Raw genomic sequence first — 22,523 nt, 5'->3', positions numbered from 1 at the left:
AGGTCAATTGTGCTGCTCCCATTATGGCACAAATAGATTTTCTCGGATGCTTTATTTATTAAGGTTAATCCTTCTTCTTCGAGGAATTGTAGGACAGTTTCAGCTTTATGGTTGCGTACATCAATCCTGCAGTTCATATCTCCTGCTATTATCACTAGCTCCTGCTGTTGCGATTGCGCTAGTCCGCCACTTATGATGTCTATGATCGCCTCTTCTTTGTAGTTCAGATGTAAGTACACTCATATAATAGTGCACAGCCTGGTTCTAATTATTAGCATTTCAGGTGATTTCCGTTCAATTTTAAATGGAGCTAATTCTGGTTTGATGAGGCAGGTGATGCCACTCACTGGTCTGCCTCTCTGGCCTTGAGTGGCAAGCGCGTTAATCGTATAGAAGCCTTTGACATTCCATTCCTTTCTCAGAAACGTTTCGGTGAGTACTATCACGTCGAACTTTGCGAGGTTATCCTCTGGTATCATGTCCAAAGCGTTTATTAGGCCTTCTGTGTTCCATGTAGCCGTCTTTAAGACATTGCTCGTGACATTATAATCGTATGCCTTGTCTGCCCTGCCTCCGAAAAATATATTGTCTTACGACGACTCCTCTTGGCCAGAATTCCGGTTGTTCCGTCTGTGTCTTCTTTATTGGTTTTTATCTACTAGAAATGTGAAGTATTTGTCTTCCTCCCACAACGTAAGCTAGAGGATAATTCTGTGAATGGAAACAAGTCTGTGTTTCTGAGTCTCTTTATTCTGTTACACTTGCCAGTGTTGTAATAATATCCATTTCCCTCAAGTGAAAAGTGATGAATACTTGTTGACAACCCAGATCGAATAGCCAAGGTGCTTAAGAATTCTCCCTGCCTCTGCTGTTTAACAGTTCACATTTTAACCCCTGATCCCTTCTGATAAAAACAAAACAAAAAAAAAATAATTGATTATTATATGCTTTGTACTTGATTGGTGATCGAGATGTTTGATCTTTTGTCTTTATTGTTTTGGATAATTATATGACCCAACTCTGGATGGAACAGTTTTTTTTTTATTTAGGACAAATGGAGAGTAGAGAATTTTTCAAGATGTCTACCCCTTTCTACCCAGCACTGTTATCATACTGTCACCACTCTACCTACAGCTCGACCAAGTTAAATCTGCTTGCCGAGAGGGGAAGTTGGAGGCAGTTCTGTAGTGAAAGGAGGCGGTAACGAGAGAAGACCAGTACAGTATCATATGACAGCAAAGTTTTCCTACTGCGCTTCAGTTCATAGAGCAGTAACAATTTAAGACATTTTGAAATGGACTGTACTTCTACTTCTGCTTGACAGTGAAGTTTGGCGTTCTGATTGCCAAGCGTAGGCGTAGGGGAGAAAGTTCCATGAGGGGAGAAGCTGGGAGGCAGCGTAACTGTGCCTTTATCTGAAGACAAGGACAAAAAATGCGTTGGCTCCATAGTGTATTTTAAACGATGTGCACACGTTGAAATCTGAGCGTCAAGTGACCTATGTGGCAACTGTGTTTTGCCTCTTCATTCCATCCCGATATCCCCACTGGCAGATTTGCCTTGGGCAAGCTGTACAATCATCTCAACTCTGCAAATTCCTAGATGGCATTCATGACAACTAAAGTGACTGAAAGTTGTACTCATTCTTGTTTAACACTTGTTTTACTGATCTAATTTTTAAGCAAGTTTTAGTGACTGGGTACATTATGAACCTATTATTTTGTAAGGTAATTTGAATACATTTTTTTAAATTCTGTTTGAAAACAATAATGTTATTTGCACATTTTTTACACTTGATACACAAAGTAGATAATTTCAGTCATATTCATTTTTTCTTCAGAATCGCAATTTCATTTGAAAGCAACCAAACTATTTTGATCAATTCTCGCATGTTAGTATTTGGATGAGTTTTTGTGCGTGATAATTGCAAAGCTATTCATATTTGAATATAATGATTATATTTCCAATCTGTTTTCCTAGCTGGAAGAGTAATAAATATTTTAAAATAGTAAATTGAGTGAGCTGTTACTAAGTGGGTTTTATTTTTAAGATTATTGAAATTTCTTTACTTTAGCGTTACCACGTTAAAGTGCAAATGTATTGACATTCTTGGTTACTAGACGAGTCACAGATCGTAAGGGAAAAGAACTGAGTGCGGACTCAAATTTCACACCCAAAATAATGGTCGAAAGTTGCTGTGAAGTGCAGTCAGAGATGCGATCGGTTAGGAGTGGTAGGTAGCAGTGAGGAGCACCACATACACCTCACTTCCGAGTGTTCCAAGTACAGTTAAAAAGCTAGTTTCGTAACATCGAATCAATGAGACGTCAGGTTAGGTTAGTTTAGTTTAAGGTTTTACTATGCCTTCCATATAATCACAATTGTCAAAGAATTTGCCTTCCTTGCAAGGCATGCAAAAAAACCTAACCTAACCCAACACAGATTGAACATTACAAAAACCTCTTATGTTCGAATCAGTGAGTGGCTATATTAGGTAAGGTTAAGTTAGGTTAGGTTAGATTTTGCTTTTGCTATGCTTTGCATATATTGGCAATTGTCTAAGAATATGTCCCTTCTTCCAAGGCATATCAAAAGCCTGATCAAAACTTATCTAACCTAACCTAACGTAACTGAACCTGTGAATCTCTAAGGAATGACGCGGAAATGTGATTCATGTGTAAGTTGTACCCTGCCGCATAGGATGTTTAATGAGTTCAACGACGATTTTAAATATCAGTTATCTCAGGTTTTTTTGACCTGAACAGAGACCGGGAAACCCCAATTATCCTTTTCCTTCCCATTGTGACAGTTTAATATTCAAAATCCAGTATGTAACAGAGTACTGAGTTTGAATTGAAAAGTTTTCCCTTCATGACGTCTGATGCAGGTGCATTGCGCCACTTAATCAAGGCCAAAGTTAGACAGTACCTCAATGCTGATTACTGTTGAAAGAAATCTTTTTATGTCATAATATAAACTGTATTCCGTTGTAATGGTGATGTTTTCATTCATAATGTCCCGATGCATAATGGCAAAAGGCTGTAGAAGCTGGGGGAATTGGAAGGAAATGCTACAGTGACACAAGGGAGTGGAGAAATGGGAGGACATTCTTCACTCTGTATATTGTAACTGCAATAACGCGTTTTAAGATAATGTGGGTAAATATTTTTCCATTTTTATGTTGTAATATTTGCAAGTGGAAAGTGGAACCACATGTTTATGAGTGTGTAGGCATGTATCCAATAGTTCTAGTGTTAGGGACACCTACCCAGATTGAATATTAAGTTCGGGTACACCAGCAGAACATGAAAAATTATTGAATTCACTTGTGACTTATGAAGGAAATGGGAACTTTTTTCTTCAATGACTGTATCCATTTGTGTCATACAGCTGGTTCTCTGTAACTGCTTGCTGAATTTGTCTCGGTTCGTAGAATGAGTTTTAAAAGTTGTAAGCTTCAAGAATAAATATTTTCAGAATAAGAAAAACATACATATATTTGGAAACTATATATGTCTTTATTCTTTAATATTGCTGTTGACATAATACAAAAATTAATGCCAATATAGCCCAAAGCAATTGTGTTTATTGTTATATTGTCGTTTGCTGCCCAAATTTGTAGGCAGTCCGGACAAGAGTAAGATATGCCTGAAACCTTGAAACACATCTACGTTTACTTATATAGTCACATAGTCTCTCCCCTCTCTATGCTAAAATCGTAAAGATGACAATGTAACATGGTATTCAAAAAGAGTTTAAAAATGTAGAACTTTTAACCCAAAAGTACACTATTAAGCACATAAATTTTTCATTGGAGTCTTGTCAATATTGAATGCATCATTGGTTATTAGTAGGGCTTTGAAAAGAGAGCAGTTAAAGATAGTGATTGTACCGAGTATAGTTGCGACTAGTGGAATGAGGTGAATTTCCCCTACAACTTGGCATAAGCAGCATAGGGTCGTCCACACCTGTGAAGTAATGGTCAGCGCGTCTGGCCGCAAAACCAGGTGGCCTGGGTGCGATTCCCGATCGGGGCAAGTTACCTGGTTGAGGTTTTTTTCCGGGGTTTTCCTCAACCCAATATGAGCAAATGCTGGGTAATTTTCGGTGCTGGATTCCGGACTCATTTCACCAGCATTATCACCTTCATCTCATTCAGACGCTAAATAACCTAAGCTGTTGATAAAACGTCGTAAAATAACCGACTTAAAAAAAAAGCATACTGCTGCTTACGTCAAGTTGTTGGGGAAGGTCACCCCATTCCACCTTCTGCAGCTATACTCGGTACCGTTACTAGCTTTAACTGCTCCCTTTTCATAGCCCTAGTCATTAGGTAGGTAGCATTATATATCATTTAAGTTGTGCTGACATTTAAATCGAATTTGCAGAGAGTTATCAGCGTAGTACAATATAACTTTAAAATTTTCGATGAACTTCTTTTAAGTAGTATTTTCGGCATGTGTAGGAAAATTGAAATCGCTTCTACAGCATTTCATGTTTATGAAAGTGAAAAATTGAAGCACTGTGCCACCTCGTAGCATCGACATATTTCTTTGACATCATATCTTCTATGCAATTGAGAATATTTTTTAAATAAATTATAATCTGATCAAAGTATTGAGGTTCATTAATGTTTGTAGGTCGCAGATTTCATCATATTATGAATCGGCTTAAGAACATTTTATGCATTCAGTGTCACTTCATATGTTGTAACGTAGGATATTCTTATGTGACTAGCAATGATGCAGAATGATATTTATAATGGAATAACAGTTCGTATTTCAAGTTTTGTTTTTCATTTTCTAACTTTAATATGGGGAACAAAAACATTTTCCGATGACCTCTTTCGGGAGAGTGGGACAAATTTTCGCGAAAGGCTATGTTCACATATTTTAATGGACATATGACGACGTGTGGCCTACACTCTGACAATACAAGTTGATGGCTTTCTCATTCTCCATATATTTTCAGATGGAAACTTATTAGTATTACTAAATCAGGGCTTATTCAGTGTTTTATTTTAATCTAATACGCTCTGATATCATCAAACAGAACTACAGTCAAAAATTCAAGCTAACAAGCCAACAAATTGCTTCACAATGAAATACATAACCACATGGCTTGGTTTGTGTGAACTGTAAGCAGGATATGCATCATAAGGATTTTGTTGATGCCTCTTGTAAATTGGAAGCTTTTTTGAAAATCTGCCAGTGGAATACAGTAGCGTGCAAACTAATCCGAACAACGTAATTACTTATGCAAAAACACTCAAACGGGATAATAAAGGATGTAAGACATACCTCAGTAATCTATGTGGCCTCGCTTGTTCCTAATAACAGCTCTGAGACGATTTGGCATGGATTCCACTAATTTCCCACAAATATTCTTCATTTCTTCATCGCGAAACCATACACCAATGAGGGCAGAAATCATCTTCTCCTTTGTAGAACAATCCATTTTTTGCATTCTTTTCCAAATTGACCACAAGTTCTCAATACGCTTGATGTCGGGTGAGTTGTCTGACCAGGGGAGTACCTGAATATTCTTCTTTTTGAAGAATTCTGTAGTTTTTCGAGACGTATGGCATGGTGCCAGGTCTTGTTGGAACACACCTCTGCCATCCGGAAATGATTTTTGCAGCTGGGGTACGATTCTGGTTTCCAATAAGTGAATATATTTGTCAGAATTCATCATTCCCTTGATAGGTATTAATGCTCTAGACCCTTCATGTGTAAAAAACCCCAAAACATTACTTTAGGGGGGTATTTGGGTGCTTGTTGGAGATGAGCTGCTGTTACTTTTTCGGATCCTTTCTGTACGTAAGAAACACTGTGGCAGTGCACCTCGAAATGAGGCTCATCGGAAAAAAGTACATTCTTCCAGTCATGCACTGTCCATTGTTGATGTAATTTTGCCCACATTAAGCATTTTTGCACATAACAGGGGTTAGCAGTTGCTTCTTAATAGGCTTACGAACCCTTCATCCAGCTTTCAAAAGCCTACACCGCACTGTTGTGACGTGAATATTCGCCCCAGTGGTAGCCATTAACTCGCGGGTTAAGTCGACAGCAGTTAGTGTAGGATTTAATTTACTTTTCCTGACAATTAAACGATCATCTGCAGGTGAAGCCTTCCTTTTCCTGCCACAGTTTCCTTTTTTCTGGGGTGTGATGGATCCAGTCTCCCTGTATCGTTTTATGATCGAATTAACAGTAGCCAAACCAGTGTGGCATTCTGCAGCAATTTGCCTCTGTGTCATAGAAGAATGCTCTGCTAATGTTATAATTTTAGACCGTTTTCGTGGAGTTGTATCCATTTGTGAAGACGACAGAATGTACACAGGATTGCAGAATTAAGTCTTCAACTCAACTGAAATGCTTATAAGTACAAAACGACAAGCAAAATGTCACATATTATAAAAAAAAATAATAACGACAGACCTTCAACAATTGAATTACACGTACTACAGATGCCAATTAAAGTGGTATGAGCAGCTGTGAGGCCAAAAATGACAGAAAATGTAAAAATATGTCGTGTTCGGATTAATTTGGACGCTACTGTACATGTGAAATATTTCTTCAGAAGTAGCAGTTGAGAAGCTCACCGATGTGGAGTAACGGTTAACATGTCTGATAGTGAAACATCTTGGCCTGGGTTCAGATCCTTGTTTGGACAGTTTTCCTCATTGAGTTATACCGGGATTTTCCCTCAAAATATAATGAGGAAGTGCTGCTTAAATTTCGGAGCTGGACCCTGCACTCATCTTGCTAACATTATCACTTTCATGTCACTCTTATGCTAGATGAATACAGCAGTTGAGAGGGCGTCGTAAAATAACTTGATTAAAGAAAAAACACTGGAGAAACTTTCGACATACAAGGTGCGTGATAGAGCACAACTCAGCCATTTGAATTTTAAATGCTGCTTGTTTCGAAATTTTATAGAAAGCTCTTCTGATACGGCATATATTTTTTACACAGATGATAGTAAAATGTTATATTATTACCGTTCCCTCGTCTAATCTGCCTCGAAATAAGTGAAATAACACATGGGCCTCCAGATCACTAGAGTCGATGGCAATTCGGAAGGCAGTTGTCTGCTAGCGTTTGCGTCGAGAGAGGCAGATAGAGAGAGCAAGGCAGCGTACAACATTGCCACATCGTACTTCAAGTGCACGTGCAATACAAATAGTGCAGGAGAGAATTTAAATTATCAAAAGACAATAATGACCTCAGCTGTTGATTACTGTAAGCATGAAACCAAACAAACACTCTTTCCTTCACTAATAATATTCTTTACATGATTCTCAATCCCACACCACATGCTTCTGCAGTCGTTTCTTGAATGTTGGAAACGTTGCTGCCAGCATCAAGATGGCCGGCAGCATTCTGCTCGTTAACGTTTTTAAAATAATTATACAACTTAAACACTATTTTCCGCGCCTGCTTGTGTAATACTTGTCTTTTTACAGTTTCTTCTTCCATTTATTTACCTTACATACACACAGTAAATGATAATTTTTCTTGTTCAATGTATTGAAACACTCGCACGTTAACAAACGAACCTGGGAAGTGCTTGTTATAGACTGATTCTGACTGGTTCTACTGTACAAGCTTGGGATGTCACATACCAGAAATGCTACGCCGCTTATAGAAGCTAACCGCCTTCCGAAATGCCATCTAGTCTAACACATGAGGCACCACAGAGTTCATCATAGATGGCTGTGTCTTCTTTATTCGATGTACCACTACAGAATAGTTGGTTTTTATTTACTACAAATGTGAAGTATTTGTCTTCTTCCCACAACGTAAGCTAGAGAATAATTCTGTGAATGGAAACAAGTCTGTGTTTCTGAGTCTCTTTGTTCTCTTACACTTGCCAGTGGTGTAATTATGTCCATTTCCCGCAAGTGAAAAGTGATGAATACTTGTTGAGAACCCAGGTCGATTAGCCAATGTGCTTAAGAATTCTCCCTGCCTCTCTTGGCGTGCTGTTTAGCAACTCATGTGATCCCTATAATTCCTTCTGATAAAAAATCAAAACAAACAAGTGATTATTATATGCTTTGTACTTGATCCGTGGTCGAGATATTTGATCTTTTGCTTTTATTATTTTCGATAACGATATGACTCCAATCTTGACGGAAAAGGGTGGATAAAGAGAGAGCAGAGGATTTTTCAAGGTGTCTCCCCCTTTCTACCCAGCACTGTTATGATACTGTTGCTACTCTACCTACAATCATAACTCTGCAAAATCCTACATGGCGTTCATAACAATGAAATGACTGAATGTTGTACTTATTCGTGTTTAACATTTGTTTTACTGATCTAATTTTTATTCAAGTTATACTGACTGAGTTCATTTTGAATCCATTACTTTTTAAGGTAATTTGAATACTTTTTTTTTTATTTTGTTTCAAGACAATAATGTTGTTTGCACATATTTTACACTTGACACACAAAGTAGATAATTTCAATCATATTCATTTTTCCCTCAGAATCGCAATTTCATTTGAAAGCAACCAAACTATTTTGATCAATTCTCGCATATTAGTATTTGGATGAGTTTTTCTTCGTGATCCATGCAAAGCTATTCATATTTGAATACATTGATTATATTTCCAGTCTGTTTTCCTAGCTGGAAGAGTAATAAAGATTTTAAAATAATAAAACGGAGTGAGCTGTTACTAAGGGGGTTTCATTTTTAAATTATTACAATTTCTTTACTATAGCGTTACCACATTAAAGTACAAATCTATTGACATTCTTGGATACTAGACGAATCACAGATATCGTAAGGAAATAGAACTGAATGTGGACTTAAATTTCACACACGAAATAATGGTCGAAAGTTGCTGTGAAGTGCAGTCAGAGATGAGACGGTTAGGAGTGGTAGGCAGCAGTGAGGGGCACCACACACACCTCACTTCCGAGCGTTCCACTTACTTACAGATAAAAAGCTAGTTTCGTAACATCAAATCAATGAGAGGTTAAGTTAGGATAAGATATTTTTATTTTTTTTATTTCTTTTATTGGGTTATTTTACGACGCTGTATCAGCATCTGAGGTTATTTAGCATCTGAATGATATGAATGTGATAATGCCGGTGAAGTGAGTCTGGGGTCCAACACCGAAAGTTACCCAGCATTTGCTCTTATTGGGTTGAGGGAAAACCCCAGAAAAACCTCAACCAGGTAACTTGCCCGACTGGGATTCGCACACGGGAAACCTGTTTTCGCGGCCAGACGCGCTGACTGTTACTTCACAGGTGTGGACTAGGATAAGACAGTTTAGGGTTCCACTATGCCTCCCATATAATCACAATTGTCAAGGAATGTGCCTTTTCTTGCAAGGCATGCCAAAATCCTAATCTAACCTTACCCAAATATCTCTTATGTTCGAATCAGTGAATGGTTATATTAGGTAAGGTTAAGTTAGGTTAGATTAGATTATTCTTTTGCTATGCATTGCATTCTTCCAAGGTATATCAAAAGCCTGAACTAACCTTACCTAACCTAACCTAACGTAACCGAACCTGTGAATCTCTAAGGAATGGCACAGAAATGTGATTCATCTGTATGTTGTACACTGCCGCATAGGATGTTTAATAAGTTCAATGACGATTTGTAAATGTCTTTTATCTCAGGATATTTGACATGATCAGAGACCGGGAAATCACAATTAGCCTTTTCCTTCCCATTGTGACAGTTTAGAATTCAAAATCCAGTATGTAACAGAGTACAGTACTGAGTTTGAATTGAAAAGTTTTCCCTTCATGACGTCTGATGCAAATGTGTTGCGCCACTTAATCAAGGCCAAAATGAGACAGTACTGGTAATGCTGATTACTGTTGACTGAAATCTTTTTATGCCATGATATAAACTGTGTATTCCGTTTTAATGGTGATGTTTTCATTCATAATGTCCCGATGCATAATGGCTAAATGGTGTAGGAGCTGGGGGTATAGGAAGGAAATGTTACAGTGACACAAGGGAGGGGAGAAATGGGGCCCAGTCGGATAAGAGAAAAAGCCACATCTATATATTTATATTTTGGAATGCTCTGTGCTCGTTTACAGATGTAAATGATACCATTTGAATAATGTGTTTTCATATAGTTTAGTCAGAACGTATTTCTTCACATTCCAATGAGATATCCTACATATCGAAATTTATGGTTTGTCCCCTTGTCTGCCTGGACCCATCAACTATTGTTAGTCAACTGTCCAAAAACAGGTTTGGACCCTACAAGTGACACTCATAGGGCGATCAGAGCAGGAGGTAATGAGTAAGAGTGGCCAATTCCTTTCCCCCCTCCGTTGCATGCATCACTGACTAGATACATATTACATTAATCAGATTTCAGATACTACAAAAAAATGTTTGATAATTGAAACTGTCATATTACTATCTACTGTTTTGCAACACATTTTAGAACACTTTTCTAGGATCACATCTAAGGTTCTTAGACATTGTTGTTTGGCATACACATAAAGGTAACATATACCAAAATGTTGTATGTACTGAGGGTCAGAGTGAAATACATGAGCTGCATCACTTACTTGCATTATGTTGGGCAAAAAAGTTTACTAGGTGAACTGAAGGTATGTTAACCCCCAACTTCCAAAGTCAAATATCTCTCTTACATACACACACATGTACCACATACTGTAACTTTGCTCCCTACAATTACACAATATATTTAACATTTGCTAAAAACGTTTTTTTCTGGGGGAAAAAAAATAAATAAATAAATAAAAATTAAAAAAAAAAGCTATGAACTTTCCACCAATATGATATTATACCTTTTTGTTACACACAATATGAGCTATTTACACTACTTTAAAGACACTGCCGAGTTCACAGTATGCAGATGAGAGATGGGTGGGCCACACTACTCTAGGTAGCTGCAATCCAAGAAGATAGATGCACAATGATGTACAGCAGTGGCAAAAAAAAACGGACCGACCCTTGTAGCTGATTTCAGAGCCTTGTTCACTCCAGAACACAATAGACTGGTAACTAAGACTTTCGTGGTTCGAATCCTGCCTGGAAAGGAACCTTTTTTTTTGTTCCTTATTCAAATTTATTCCCAATACTTTCTGATTGCAGCGATATTATACTACTTAATTAACTTATTATTCCCAGAACATGAATTTTACCATCTTATTTTCTAATGGCTTTCAAAATGGGCTATGTCAGCAGTTGCGACTACAACAATTTCAATAGATTACTCGCTATCTTGTGAATGCGGGTGTGGCATGTGCAGTGGCTAATTTTGGGGACTTTGATTAGTCTGTCGGTCCGGGTTTTCTTGCCACTACTGTACACTGACGGTCAAAATATCTGGCTCTACTAATCGATATTTTTTTTTGGCGTAAGTATGGCTTATTTAGTTATTACTTGTATGAATACATGGTGATGATAATAGTCAGTGTTGCCAATCACACATAAATATACCCGCATTATAGAATTCAATTTTTCATCCCACACTGCTGATTGTGAAGCAACACTGAATTTAGCGGGAAACCACTGATATTGTCAATTACGAGAATAATTTATGCTCAATCTACATAGTAATTTTTCCTGACACGTTTTTAACTGCTCAAATAATGGTACCACTTATTGAGAACTAGTGGAATTCTTTCAATTTTTGTCAATTTTTAATGTCTTTGGTTCTGACTTATTCCGTGATTGGAAAGTTTGCTTACATGGTCATGTAATCATAGGCCGGATGTCTTTGAACGCCAGTGTACATGTGATGCTATCAACACTGTACCTACTTTCTTCTCAGAAGAGACTCAACAATTATTTAATATCCTTAGTTTTCTCTTGAAGTCAGGACCAAAACAATGTGACTGGTTCAAAAACCGAGTCGACCAATTAATCCTAGATACTATATACATATTAAACAAATTACTGAATTGGTCCTGACTACAAAGAGAAAAATTACAATCATTCAACACATATTTTTTCATCACAGTCCTCAATTTTTTACAATGACAGTTTGCTTTGAAATGTCTGCAGAATGAATTCTCCCATTCTCGGAACTGAGTGAAAACTTCGTTTCTGGGCAATGAAAGACTTCCAAAATCGTCATCAAATGCCTTGAAGTAAGTAAATATTTGATGGCTTTCACTCAGTTCTCTCTGGCTTTCTCCCAGAGTGAGAGTATTTTTACAGTGACTGCATTTATGTTTTTTGAGGAACCTTGAGCAAATGTACCCTGCAATGTAGTAAACAGCATTATCGTCCTCGATACTTCCAGTATCACACTCCACATCCATTTCGACTATAGTATCAGGAGTACAATCACTGATACAGTTTACATCTGTAACAGATGACGACTCCTGAACAGCCTTGTCACTAACAGAAATACTATTCAGTTTCGTCAAAACATACTCAACATCTTTTTCGCAGTTACTTCTGTGTGATAACTTGGAAAGAGATGTAATGAGTATGTGTCGAAGACCACTTTCAAGTTGTTGGACAGATGGATTTATAGTGCACCCGTGCTGTTGTCTTATGGTAGCAAATGTATTCTCCAATGCATCCTGACTCAGAAATCGAGTCCTTAATTTAGGAATGTTATACTCAGAACTAAGCTCATCGAACAAATTCAGCAAGCTCTGAATACTAATTCTCCAACCTTCAAGACAAGCTGGCTGACGCTCGCAACCCACGAATTCCAAGGACTGAGTGTCATTCAAAGTTTTTTTTTTTTTTTTCAAAAATTCTACGTGAACGGAGTCAGGAGTTATGGCAAATCTATATTTAAATTTATCTGTTTTCAGTTTCGTGTTGTTGAAAGTGTCCAATAGCTTGTCCATCATCTCAATGAAGTCGGCAGTATGAAGAGCACTGATAGGTAGCTTTCCCATTCCAACATATGCATGAATTGCAGTATGTACAAAATAGGAAAACACCTGTGTTGCCAGCTTAACCTTCATACGAGAAAACATTTTAGGGAAAACATGGTCCTTTGTCAGTTTAGGAACTAACTTAAGTTTTAACACATCATCATGCATATCATAGATAGTTCTAATATGTGACCAAGATACAGGGTTTTCCCGAGCCCCTTCCACGCTGTAGCCGAGAACTGAGAAATATGTTCCCAAATTGAAGCAGCCGAAAGCCGCCATTTGTTTGTTAGAAAACGCGCGGGATTTCGAAACCGCTATTTGAATACGTGTTGTATTGCGTATCCGAAAGCTAAATGTTTTTGTAGTAGTAGTAGTAGTAGTAGTAGTAGTAGTAGTAGCAAGTAGCAAGTAGCAAGTAGTATAAAAAACTGTTTCATTAATCCGTAACTAAGACAAGAGTTACTTTCAATCAGGGATATAAAAAAATTAACTTTTTGTAGTTTATACAGTTTCTGTTGAGTTGTCCAAAGGAACGATGGTGTGAAAATTCCTTTCTCTAACAGGCTATGTGGCCTAATACTTGTTCTGGGAGATGAATTAGAAATGTGTTATGCCATTACTTAATGAGTGGTTAGTACATGCAGTATTAATGAATATGTTTCAGCTTTTAGGCTCTGAAATTTGTTTATATATATATTTTTTAAACAGGATCTATTTCTACCGTCCCGCGCCGTGGCGTGGTGGTCTAAAGCATATTGCTTAGGACTCGCATTACGGAATGCGCGCTGGTTCGAGTCCTCATGGGGAAGAAATTTTGTCATGAAATTTCGGCCAATGTATGGGACCAGTGCCCATCCAGAATCGTGATGCACTTGGGGAGCTAGGATAGGTAGCAAAATCCGGTTGCGAAAGCAGCTGTAAAGGCTGGGGGGGGATCATCGTGCTAACCACACGATACCTCTATTCTGGTTGGATGATCGTCCACCTCTGCTTCGGCATGTGGGCGTATGGCCAGCAGCCGGCTGGTCGGTCTGGGGCCTTCACAGACTGTAGCGCCACGGATTATTGTTATTATTATTATTATTATTATTATTATTATTATTATTATTATTATTAATTCTGTATCTTCGAATTCGGCGAATAATTTTATTATTCATGTATGCACTGAAACAACAGCTGTTTGAAGAAAGGGAAGGATATGGAGTGGATGAAGGACAATAACAATGTATACGGTAATAACGTAATTTGAGAGGTAACAACTATCTTCGAAATGAGTTGAAACACTGAATGATTCATTGTAGGGTAGAAATTCTCTCTGTAGATTGCACCTATCCATTTTCGGTTAAGGGAATCTTTACTCAGAGGAAATCTGAAGCACAAACAGCCATATAAGTACAATAGTTTGTCTTCTGTAACATAATACGGGCCTAAAATATTGTAGAAATTAAAGATTAACTAATCAGTGAAATGTAACATTCCTTCCTTCTTTATCTTTACATCTGTGTGCATTGCTGCAATTAAAAATAGCAGACGAACTAAACCTGTACTTATTCATCTCAACCAAGCAAATGGCCGCCCGTCGGCTGTTCAATTTGGGAGCATAACACTAGTGCCAGTGAGCGGTCTAGCGGTTATTTAGTAAGTCTATGGTTTTTCCATGTAATGCAAATCATATCGCAATAAGTTGTTCCTAATTGACTTCAAAAGGTGTGGTGGATCATACATGAAATGAATTTTATTCCCATTGACTTCAAAATACGGTCTTACTGCTGAAACCCCCAATTTAGATGCCAAACTTTGATTATTTGTACCTTGATCACATATTAAAACCTTAATATGGAACCCGATTTTGTGAAGTTCACAAACACACAAATTGACAATGTTCAAGAGAGATGTAGCAGATATAGGACCATCAGATATCCAATAACCTATTACCTGTTTCCATCCCTTCTTAATCCCTTTAACCATTGCCATCAAACAATGGTTACCTATTTTCATGGGATATCTTGCTATTCCATCGTCAGCAAAACCCTTAATCATATCAGATTTAGAGTCATAATGCAACTGCTGACATATGGCAATTTCATCAATGATCAGTGAACATACATTCTCTGATCTGTCAGACAGAGGCCCTGCAGCAAGTGGCTTAAGAGTTGTCAAAACAGGCTGCATCAGACCTGGCTGAATGTCTATTTTGTTCTGATAACTTTGAAGTGTCTTGATACTGGGCAATAGGAAAAGTTTTTCCATAAAATTATACCCTTTAGGACTGTGATAAAATAATGACAAAGAAAAATCTTTCATGACGTCACTCCATCTATATCCATGTTTATGAATTTTTCCAATCTGCACCTGTGCCTCGTATATCTTTTGAACAATTGTTGGCAGTTGAGATGATGTGGCCATTGGCTCCCTTCTCCTTCCAACTTGATCCCAAATTCTGTCTTCTTCGACTTGTTGCAATTTTTTCTCCAGTCTCTTCACCTTTGCTTTCAGAGCTGCCATTTTTAGTTTGTTGCTCCTGGGTGAAGATGAGAAGTGAGGACTGGAGAAAAGTTTTCGTTTTGCAACACCAGGACCTAAAGATTACGAAATTAACTTCAGATTAATCTAATTGCTGGGAACTATTTTAAATAAAAAATGAAATGTGACAACACCTTTAGCCTTGTTAAGTTAAAGTAGGCCTAACAAAAGGCATGCAAGCTATGGATAGGCTATATAACATACTACAAAATTGACAATACATCAAAATGTGATCAATATTTACCAAGTTTGGAAGGAGGTGTAGCTGAAGCTGAAGGAAACTGTTCCATCATGGATGTATTCATGTCAGTATCTAAGGAAATAAATGATAAATTAAATTGAAGCAAGAATTGAACAGACTTTGTGCTCCATTCATTTCAAACTGCTCTTAACTGTGTAAATTATAACTCATATAAATGTTAAGTAATAGTAACAATCCAAAAGTTTAATGCTGCAACAAATTTGATTGTGTTAATCTGAATTGTTCGTTGTAATGTAATATAAAATATTTTTTTGCTAATAGGCTGGGCCATAGAGGACAACTGACACTAACAGAAAGGGATAATCAGCAGAGGTGTTGGGATATTAAAGAGGAGTCAGTAAGAGGGAATGATGGTGTACTTCGTGCCAGGGAGACTTGTCAGGATATCAGCTGCAATATCGATCGTCTGGTTCAAAAGTGCGACAACTCAAAAAAACAAGTTTTGAGATATCTTCAGTTGAAAGTTTCAAATAAATCCCCTAAAAAGGGACAGATTTCTGGTTCATAACCACGACAATTAGAAATGAGTCAGTATTCAGGACGAGTATATCACGATCTTCCAGTTCATTATTAATAGATTTCGAAATGTAGTAATAATGGATTAATAAAGTCCATAGTTATAATTACTTCTAAAGCAGTTTATTTCGTTTTTATTCTTTTTGGTTGTAAATATGACTTATCTCAATATTGAATCGGAAAGAGCTCCGAAAGGGGCTTTCAGTAGTATAAATAACTAAAAAATGGCAATTTTTGAGTTGTCGCACTTTTGAACTGGACGATCGATATATAACAAGATAAACACCCTGCCCTGTAGTTAAGAGGATTTGTTATTATTCGCTACTTTACGAATGAAGTATGAAAACTGCAGACATATGGCGGGGGGCAATTAACTTAAATGATTACTAGCATGTTACCAGGCTCACAAGACAGTATCGCTTACCTTCAGCTGTGGGAATCACATTGAATAGGAGCGATGGTTGCTGATAGCCCCTCAGCTGTTCACCAATCATACTGTTCCCTGTAATAATCACAAAAAAAACGAAACATAATTAATTATGTATTTTGAAACATGTAATATAAGAACAGCTGATGAGGAACTAAGACATTCCTTGAAATCCATAAACTTGACTAAATGGAATAATTACCTTGTTGGCATGCATCTTTATTCATCCCGGCATATGCCGTCGAAGCAGTAATCTTTGAAGCTGGAGTACTCATAGGAGCAGGAATTGTTTGAGGCATAGCTGCCAAGCCTGCAGCCTGCTCAGTTGCAGCTTGTAAACTTATGAGACTACGCGTACCTGAAAATAAAGAAAAGAGTAATGAAATCGGAAATTTTAAACATGAATGACATGAATACATCGTTGGGCCATAGAAGACAACTGATACAAACAGAAAGGGATCATCAGCAGAGGTGTTGGTAAGTCAGTAATAGGGAATAATGGTGTACATCGTGCCAGGGAGACTTGTTAGGATATCAGTTGTAATATATAACAAAATAAACACCCTGCCCTGTAGTTAAGAGGATTTGTTATTATTTGCTGCTGTAAAAGAATGAAGTATGAAAACTGCAGACTATGGCAGGGGGCAATTTACTTAAATGATTACTAGCATGTTACCAGGCTCACAAGACAGTATCGCTTACCTTCAGCTGTGGGAACCACATTGAATAGGAGCGATGTTTGCTGATAGCCCCTCAGCTGTTCACCAATCATACTGTTCCCTGTAATAATAACAAAAAAGCGAAACATAATTAATTATGTATTTTGAAACATGTAATGTAAGAACAGCTGATGAGAAACTAAGGCATTCCTTGAAATCCATAAACTTGACTAAGTGGAAGAATTACCTTGTTGGCATGCATCTTTATTCATCCCGGCATATGCCATCGAAGCAGTAATCTTTGAAGCTGGAGTACTCATAGGTGCAGGAATTGTTTGAGGCATAGATGCCAAGCCTGCAGCCTGCTCAGTTGCAGCTTGTAAACCTATGAGACTACGCGTACCTGAAAATAAAGAAAAGAGTAATGAAATCGGAAATTTTAAACATGAATGACATAAAAACATTGCTAGTGTACTAATTACCTTCAGCAGCTGCAGAATCAATCTTCGCCCTCCTAGCATACGTCCGCAAAGTCTTGTGATGCCTGAAAGTTGGGGTAGACCCCGGTGATAAGGTCGCTTGAGGCATAACTGGGCTAGATGGTGGGCTCCGGATTTTAGGGTTTGATGGCACCACTAATCCATTAGCATGAACATTGGGCACTGCAGTTTGCTTAAGTATCACTTTTTGTGAAGAGCTATAATAGTCAGACTCAATGAAGTGGTCCATTCAGATTTTCAACCTGTGTGTGGCATCTGCGGCAACTCGATACCGGTCCTCTAGCCCACAAAATCGGAGCCACTTCCAACACCTAAAGCAATGGATTACAATTACTAATGAGATAAAGTAGAAGAAATATTGAATAGAAATCATGCAAAAATTGGGGAAAAAAATAATAATTTATCTGCTGCATTTGTGTTATTTTAAGAGATGACTAATGCGCATCACTAGGTGGTGAGTGACCATAGCAAAACTGGTAGCAGCAACAGATATTGGGTACAAACTAAATTAAATATTAGGCCTAAGCTTATTATTATTATTATTATTATTATTATTATTATTATTATTATTATTATTATTATTATTATTATTACACATGATTGAGAATTTCTCCAGAATGGCTAACTATATCAAAGAAGGCATAATTTTATTTTCCATAACTGTGAGATGTTTATACTGAAAACCACTTGGTTTTAGTTTGCAGCCATGTGGCCTAATGCTACAATTCAGGTTTACGAGGTTTCATTTTCAGCCTTCTTGCTCTTTTTCGTCAATATTTCACATTTCATTACAGTTTGACTGAATTTCGGAACCATCTAAATTTATACTCCTACTATAATCCTAAATAAATTAGCAGAAAGCAATGCACAGCTCGTCTAACCTACTTCACCAAAAAGTACATTGTTTTCGAGTGTAAGGTTTAGGCTATACAGGACACAATAATAATACTAAAGCTTACCTCATAGGTTCCTGAGGAAAATAGAAAAAATGCTTCCCTCCCACAGTATTAACAGTCTTGCATCCAGGCGCTGAGCATCTTCCTCGAATCTTTTGCATTTTTCTGGCATCCATCTTGCCTTCATAACGCTGTTGGCTGGTCATCGGCCAATGTTCTGACTACTTCGTATTGGAAAGTGGAGAACGCTGGTTCTCACGTAGTTCTATGATTTACCACCTACGACGTCAGGCACTGATCACCTTATTTCAGAATACCGCATCTAGATCGTGCTGACTGCAATTTCGCATCCTATTATATATTTATCCATGATTATATGCTTCGTACTTGATCCATGGTCGAGATGTTTGATCTTCTGTCTTTATTGTTTTTGATAAGGATATGATCCCAATCTGGACGCAACAGGTTTTTGCTGTCACTACACTACCTACAATCATTATAACTCTGCAAAATCCTAGATGTCGTTCATAACAACTATAATGACTGAAAGTTGTATTCATTCGTGTTTAACACTTGTTTTACTGATCTAATTTTTATTCAAGTTATAGAGACTGGGTACATTTTGATCCTATTATTTTCTAAGGTAATTTGAATATCTTTTTTTTTTTTTTTTTTTTTTTCTTCTTAATTTTGTTTGAAGACAATAATGTTATTTGCACATTTTTTCCACTTCACACACAAAGTAGATAATTTCAATCATATTCATTTTTACCTCAGAATCGCAATTTCATTTGAAAGCAACCAAATTATTTTGATCAATTCTCGCATATTAGTATTTGGATGAGTTTTTCTTCGTGATCCTTGCAAAGCTATTCATATTTGAATACACTGATTATTTTTCCAGTCTGTTTTCCTAGCTGGAAGAGTAACAGAGATTTTAAAATAATAAAAGTAGTGGGCTGTTACTAAGTGGGTTTGATTTTTAAATTATTACAATTTCTTTACTATAGCGTTACCACATTATAGTACAAATGTATTGACAGTCTTGGAGACTAGACGGCTCACAGATATCGTAAGGAAAAAAGAACTGAGTGTGGACTACAATTTCACGCCCAAAATGATGGTCGAAAGTTGCTGCGAAGTGCAGTCAGAGATGAGATTATTTAGGAGTGGTAGGCAGCAGTGAGGGGCACCACATACACCTCACTTCCGAGCATTCCACTTACTTACAGATAAAAAGCTAGTTTCGTAACATTGAATCAATTAGAGGGTAGGTTAGGTTAGTTTAAGGTTTTACTATGCTTTCCATATAATCACAATTGTGAAGGAATGTGCCCTTCCTTGCAAGGCATGCGAAAATCCTAATCTAAACTAACCCAACTCTGATTGAACATTACGAAAAATCTCTTATGTTCGAATCAGTGAGTGGTTATATTAGGTAAGATTAAGTTAGGTTACGTTAGATTATGCTTTTGCTATGCTTTAAACATATTGGCAATTGTCTAAGAATAAGTCATATCAAAAGCCTGAACTAACCTTACCTAACCTAACTTAATATAACCGAACCTGTCAGTCTCTAAGGAATGGCACGGAAATGTGATTCATGTGTATGTTGTACACTGCCGCATAGGATGTATAATAAGTTCAACTACAATTTGTAAATATACGTTATCTCAGGGTTTTTGACATGATCAGAGACCGGGAAACCATAATTAGCCTTTTCCTTCCCATTGTGACAGTTTAATATTCAAAATCCAGTATGTAACAGAGTACAGTACTGAGTTTGAATTGAAAAGTTTTCCTTTCATGACGTCTGATGCAGGTGCATTGCGCCACTTAATCAAGGCCAAAGTGAGACAGTACTGCAATGCTGATTACTGTTGAAAGAAATCTTTTTATGTCATAATATCAACTGTGTTTTCCGTTTTAATGGTGATGTTTTCATTCATGATGTCCCGATGCATAATGGCAAAATGGTGTAGAAGCTGGGGGTATAGGAAGGAAATGTTACAGTGACACAAGGATGGGAAGAAATGGAAGGACATTCTTCACTCAGTATATTGTAACTGCAATAACGCGTCATAAGAAAATGTGGATAAATATATTTCCATTTTTATATTGTAATATTTGCAAGTGGAAAGAGGAACCACACGTTTATGAGTATGTAGACTTGTATGCATTGGTTCTTAGTGTTGGAGACAGCTACCCAGATTGAATATTAAGTTGGGGTACACCAGCACAACATGAAAAATTATTGAATTCACTTATGACTTAAGAAGGAAATGGGAACTTTTTTCTTCAGTGACTGTATCCAATTGTGTCATACAGCTGGTTCGAGGCAACTGCTTGCTGAATTTGTCTCGGTCCATAGAATGAGTTCTAAATGTTGTAAGTTTCAAGAATAAATATTTACAGAATAGGAAAAAACATACATGTATTTGGAAACTATATACATCTTTATTCTTTAATACTGCAGTTAACATAATGCAAATATTAATGCCAATATAGCACGAAGCAATCGTGTTTATTGTAAAATCGTCAGTTGCTGCCCAAATTTGTAGGCAGTCAGGACAAGAGTAAGATATGCCTGAAACCTTGAAATACATCTACGATTACTTATATAGTTGCATAGTCTCTCCCCTCTCTGTGCTAAAAGTGTAAAGACAACAATGTATCATGGTATTCGGAAAGAATTTTAAAATGTAGAACTTTCAACCCAAAAGTACACTATTAAGCACATAATTTTCTCATTGGGAGCCTTGCCAATATTGACTGCATCATTGGTTATTTGTAGGCCTTTGAAAAGGGATCAGTTAAAAGTAGTGATGGTACCGAGTATAGCTGTGGCTGGTGGAATGGGCAGAATTTCCCCTACAATTTGACATAAGCAGCATAGAGACTACCTCTGCTTACTTCAAGTTGTTGGGGAAGGTCACCCCATTACACCCGCTTCGGCTATACTCGGTACCATCACTAGCTTTAACTGCTCCCTTTCCTTTGCCCTAGTCATTAGGTAGGTAGCATTAGATATCATTTAATTTGTGCTTACATTTAAATCGAATTGGCAAAAAGTGATCAGCGTAGTGCAATATACCTTTAAAATTTTCGATGAAGTTCTTTTAAATGGTGTTTTCGGCAGGTGTAAGAAAAGTGAAATCGCTTCTACAGCATTTCATGTTTCTGAAAGTGAAATATGAAGCACTATGCCACCTCGTAGCATCAAAATAGTTTTTGAAATCATATTTTGTTTGCAAATGAGAATATTTTTTAAATAAGTTATAATCTGAATTGAGGTTCATTAATGTTTGTAGGTCGCAGATTGCTTCATATTATGAATTGGCTTAAGAACATTTAATGCATTCAGTGTCACTTCATATGTTGTAAACGTAGCAGATTCCTCTGTGACTAACAATAATGGAGACTGATATTTATAATGGAATAACAGATCGTATTTTAAGTTTTTTTTTTTTTTTCTAACTTTAATATGGGGAACAAAAACATGTTCCGAAGACCTCATTCGGGAGAGTGGGACAAATTTTCGCGAAAAATGATGTTCACATATTTTAATGGACATATGACGACCTGTGGCCTACAAGGTGATAATTCTTGTTGTATGGCTTTCTCATTCTCCATGTATTTTAAGTTGGAGGCTTATTAGTGTTACTAAATTAGGGCTTATTCAGTATTTTATTTTAATCTAATACACATTGATTTCACTAAACAGAACTACAGCCAAAAGTTCAAGCTAACAAGCCAACAAAGGTCTTCACAATGCAACACATAACCACATGGCTTGGATTGTGTAAACTGTAAGCAGGATGTGCATCATAAGGGTTTTCTTGATGCCTCTTGTAAATTGAAAGCTTTTATGAAAATCTG

At 37.1% G+C, this 22,523-nt stretch overlaps 1 protein-coding gene across 1 annotated transcript in view; it reads right to left on the bottom strand.

Annotated features, from left to right (window-relative positions):
* LOC138707745 (uncharacterized) overlaps nt 1-22,523 on the bottom strand; it is a 559,377-nt gene that overhangs the window by 94,642 nt on the left and 442,212 nt on the right. The window contains exons 17-20 of the mRNA XM_069837610.1: nt 17,496-17,651; nt 17,292-17,369; nt 16,792-16,947; nt 16,587-16,664 (exon numbers count right to left, since the gene is read on the bottom strand). Coding sequence (XP_069693711.1) covers nt 16,587-16,664; nt 16,792-16,947; nt 17,292-17,369; nt 17,496-17,651 — 468 coding nt within the window. The remainder of the gene's footprint in view (nt 1-16,586; nt 16,665-16,791; nt 16,948-17,291; nt 17,370-17,495; nt 17,652-22,523) is intronic.

This window comes from Periplaneta americana, chromosome 10, assembly GCF_040183065.1.
Source record: "Periplaneta americana isolate PAMFEO1 chromosome 10, P.americana_PAMFEO1_priV1, whole genome shotgun sequence".
Lineage (NCBI taxonomy): Eukaryota > Metazoa > Arthropoda > Insecta > Blattodea > Blattidae > Periplaneta > Periplaneta americana.
This window is presented reverse-complemented; position numbering and strand designations above follow the sequence as displayed.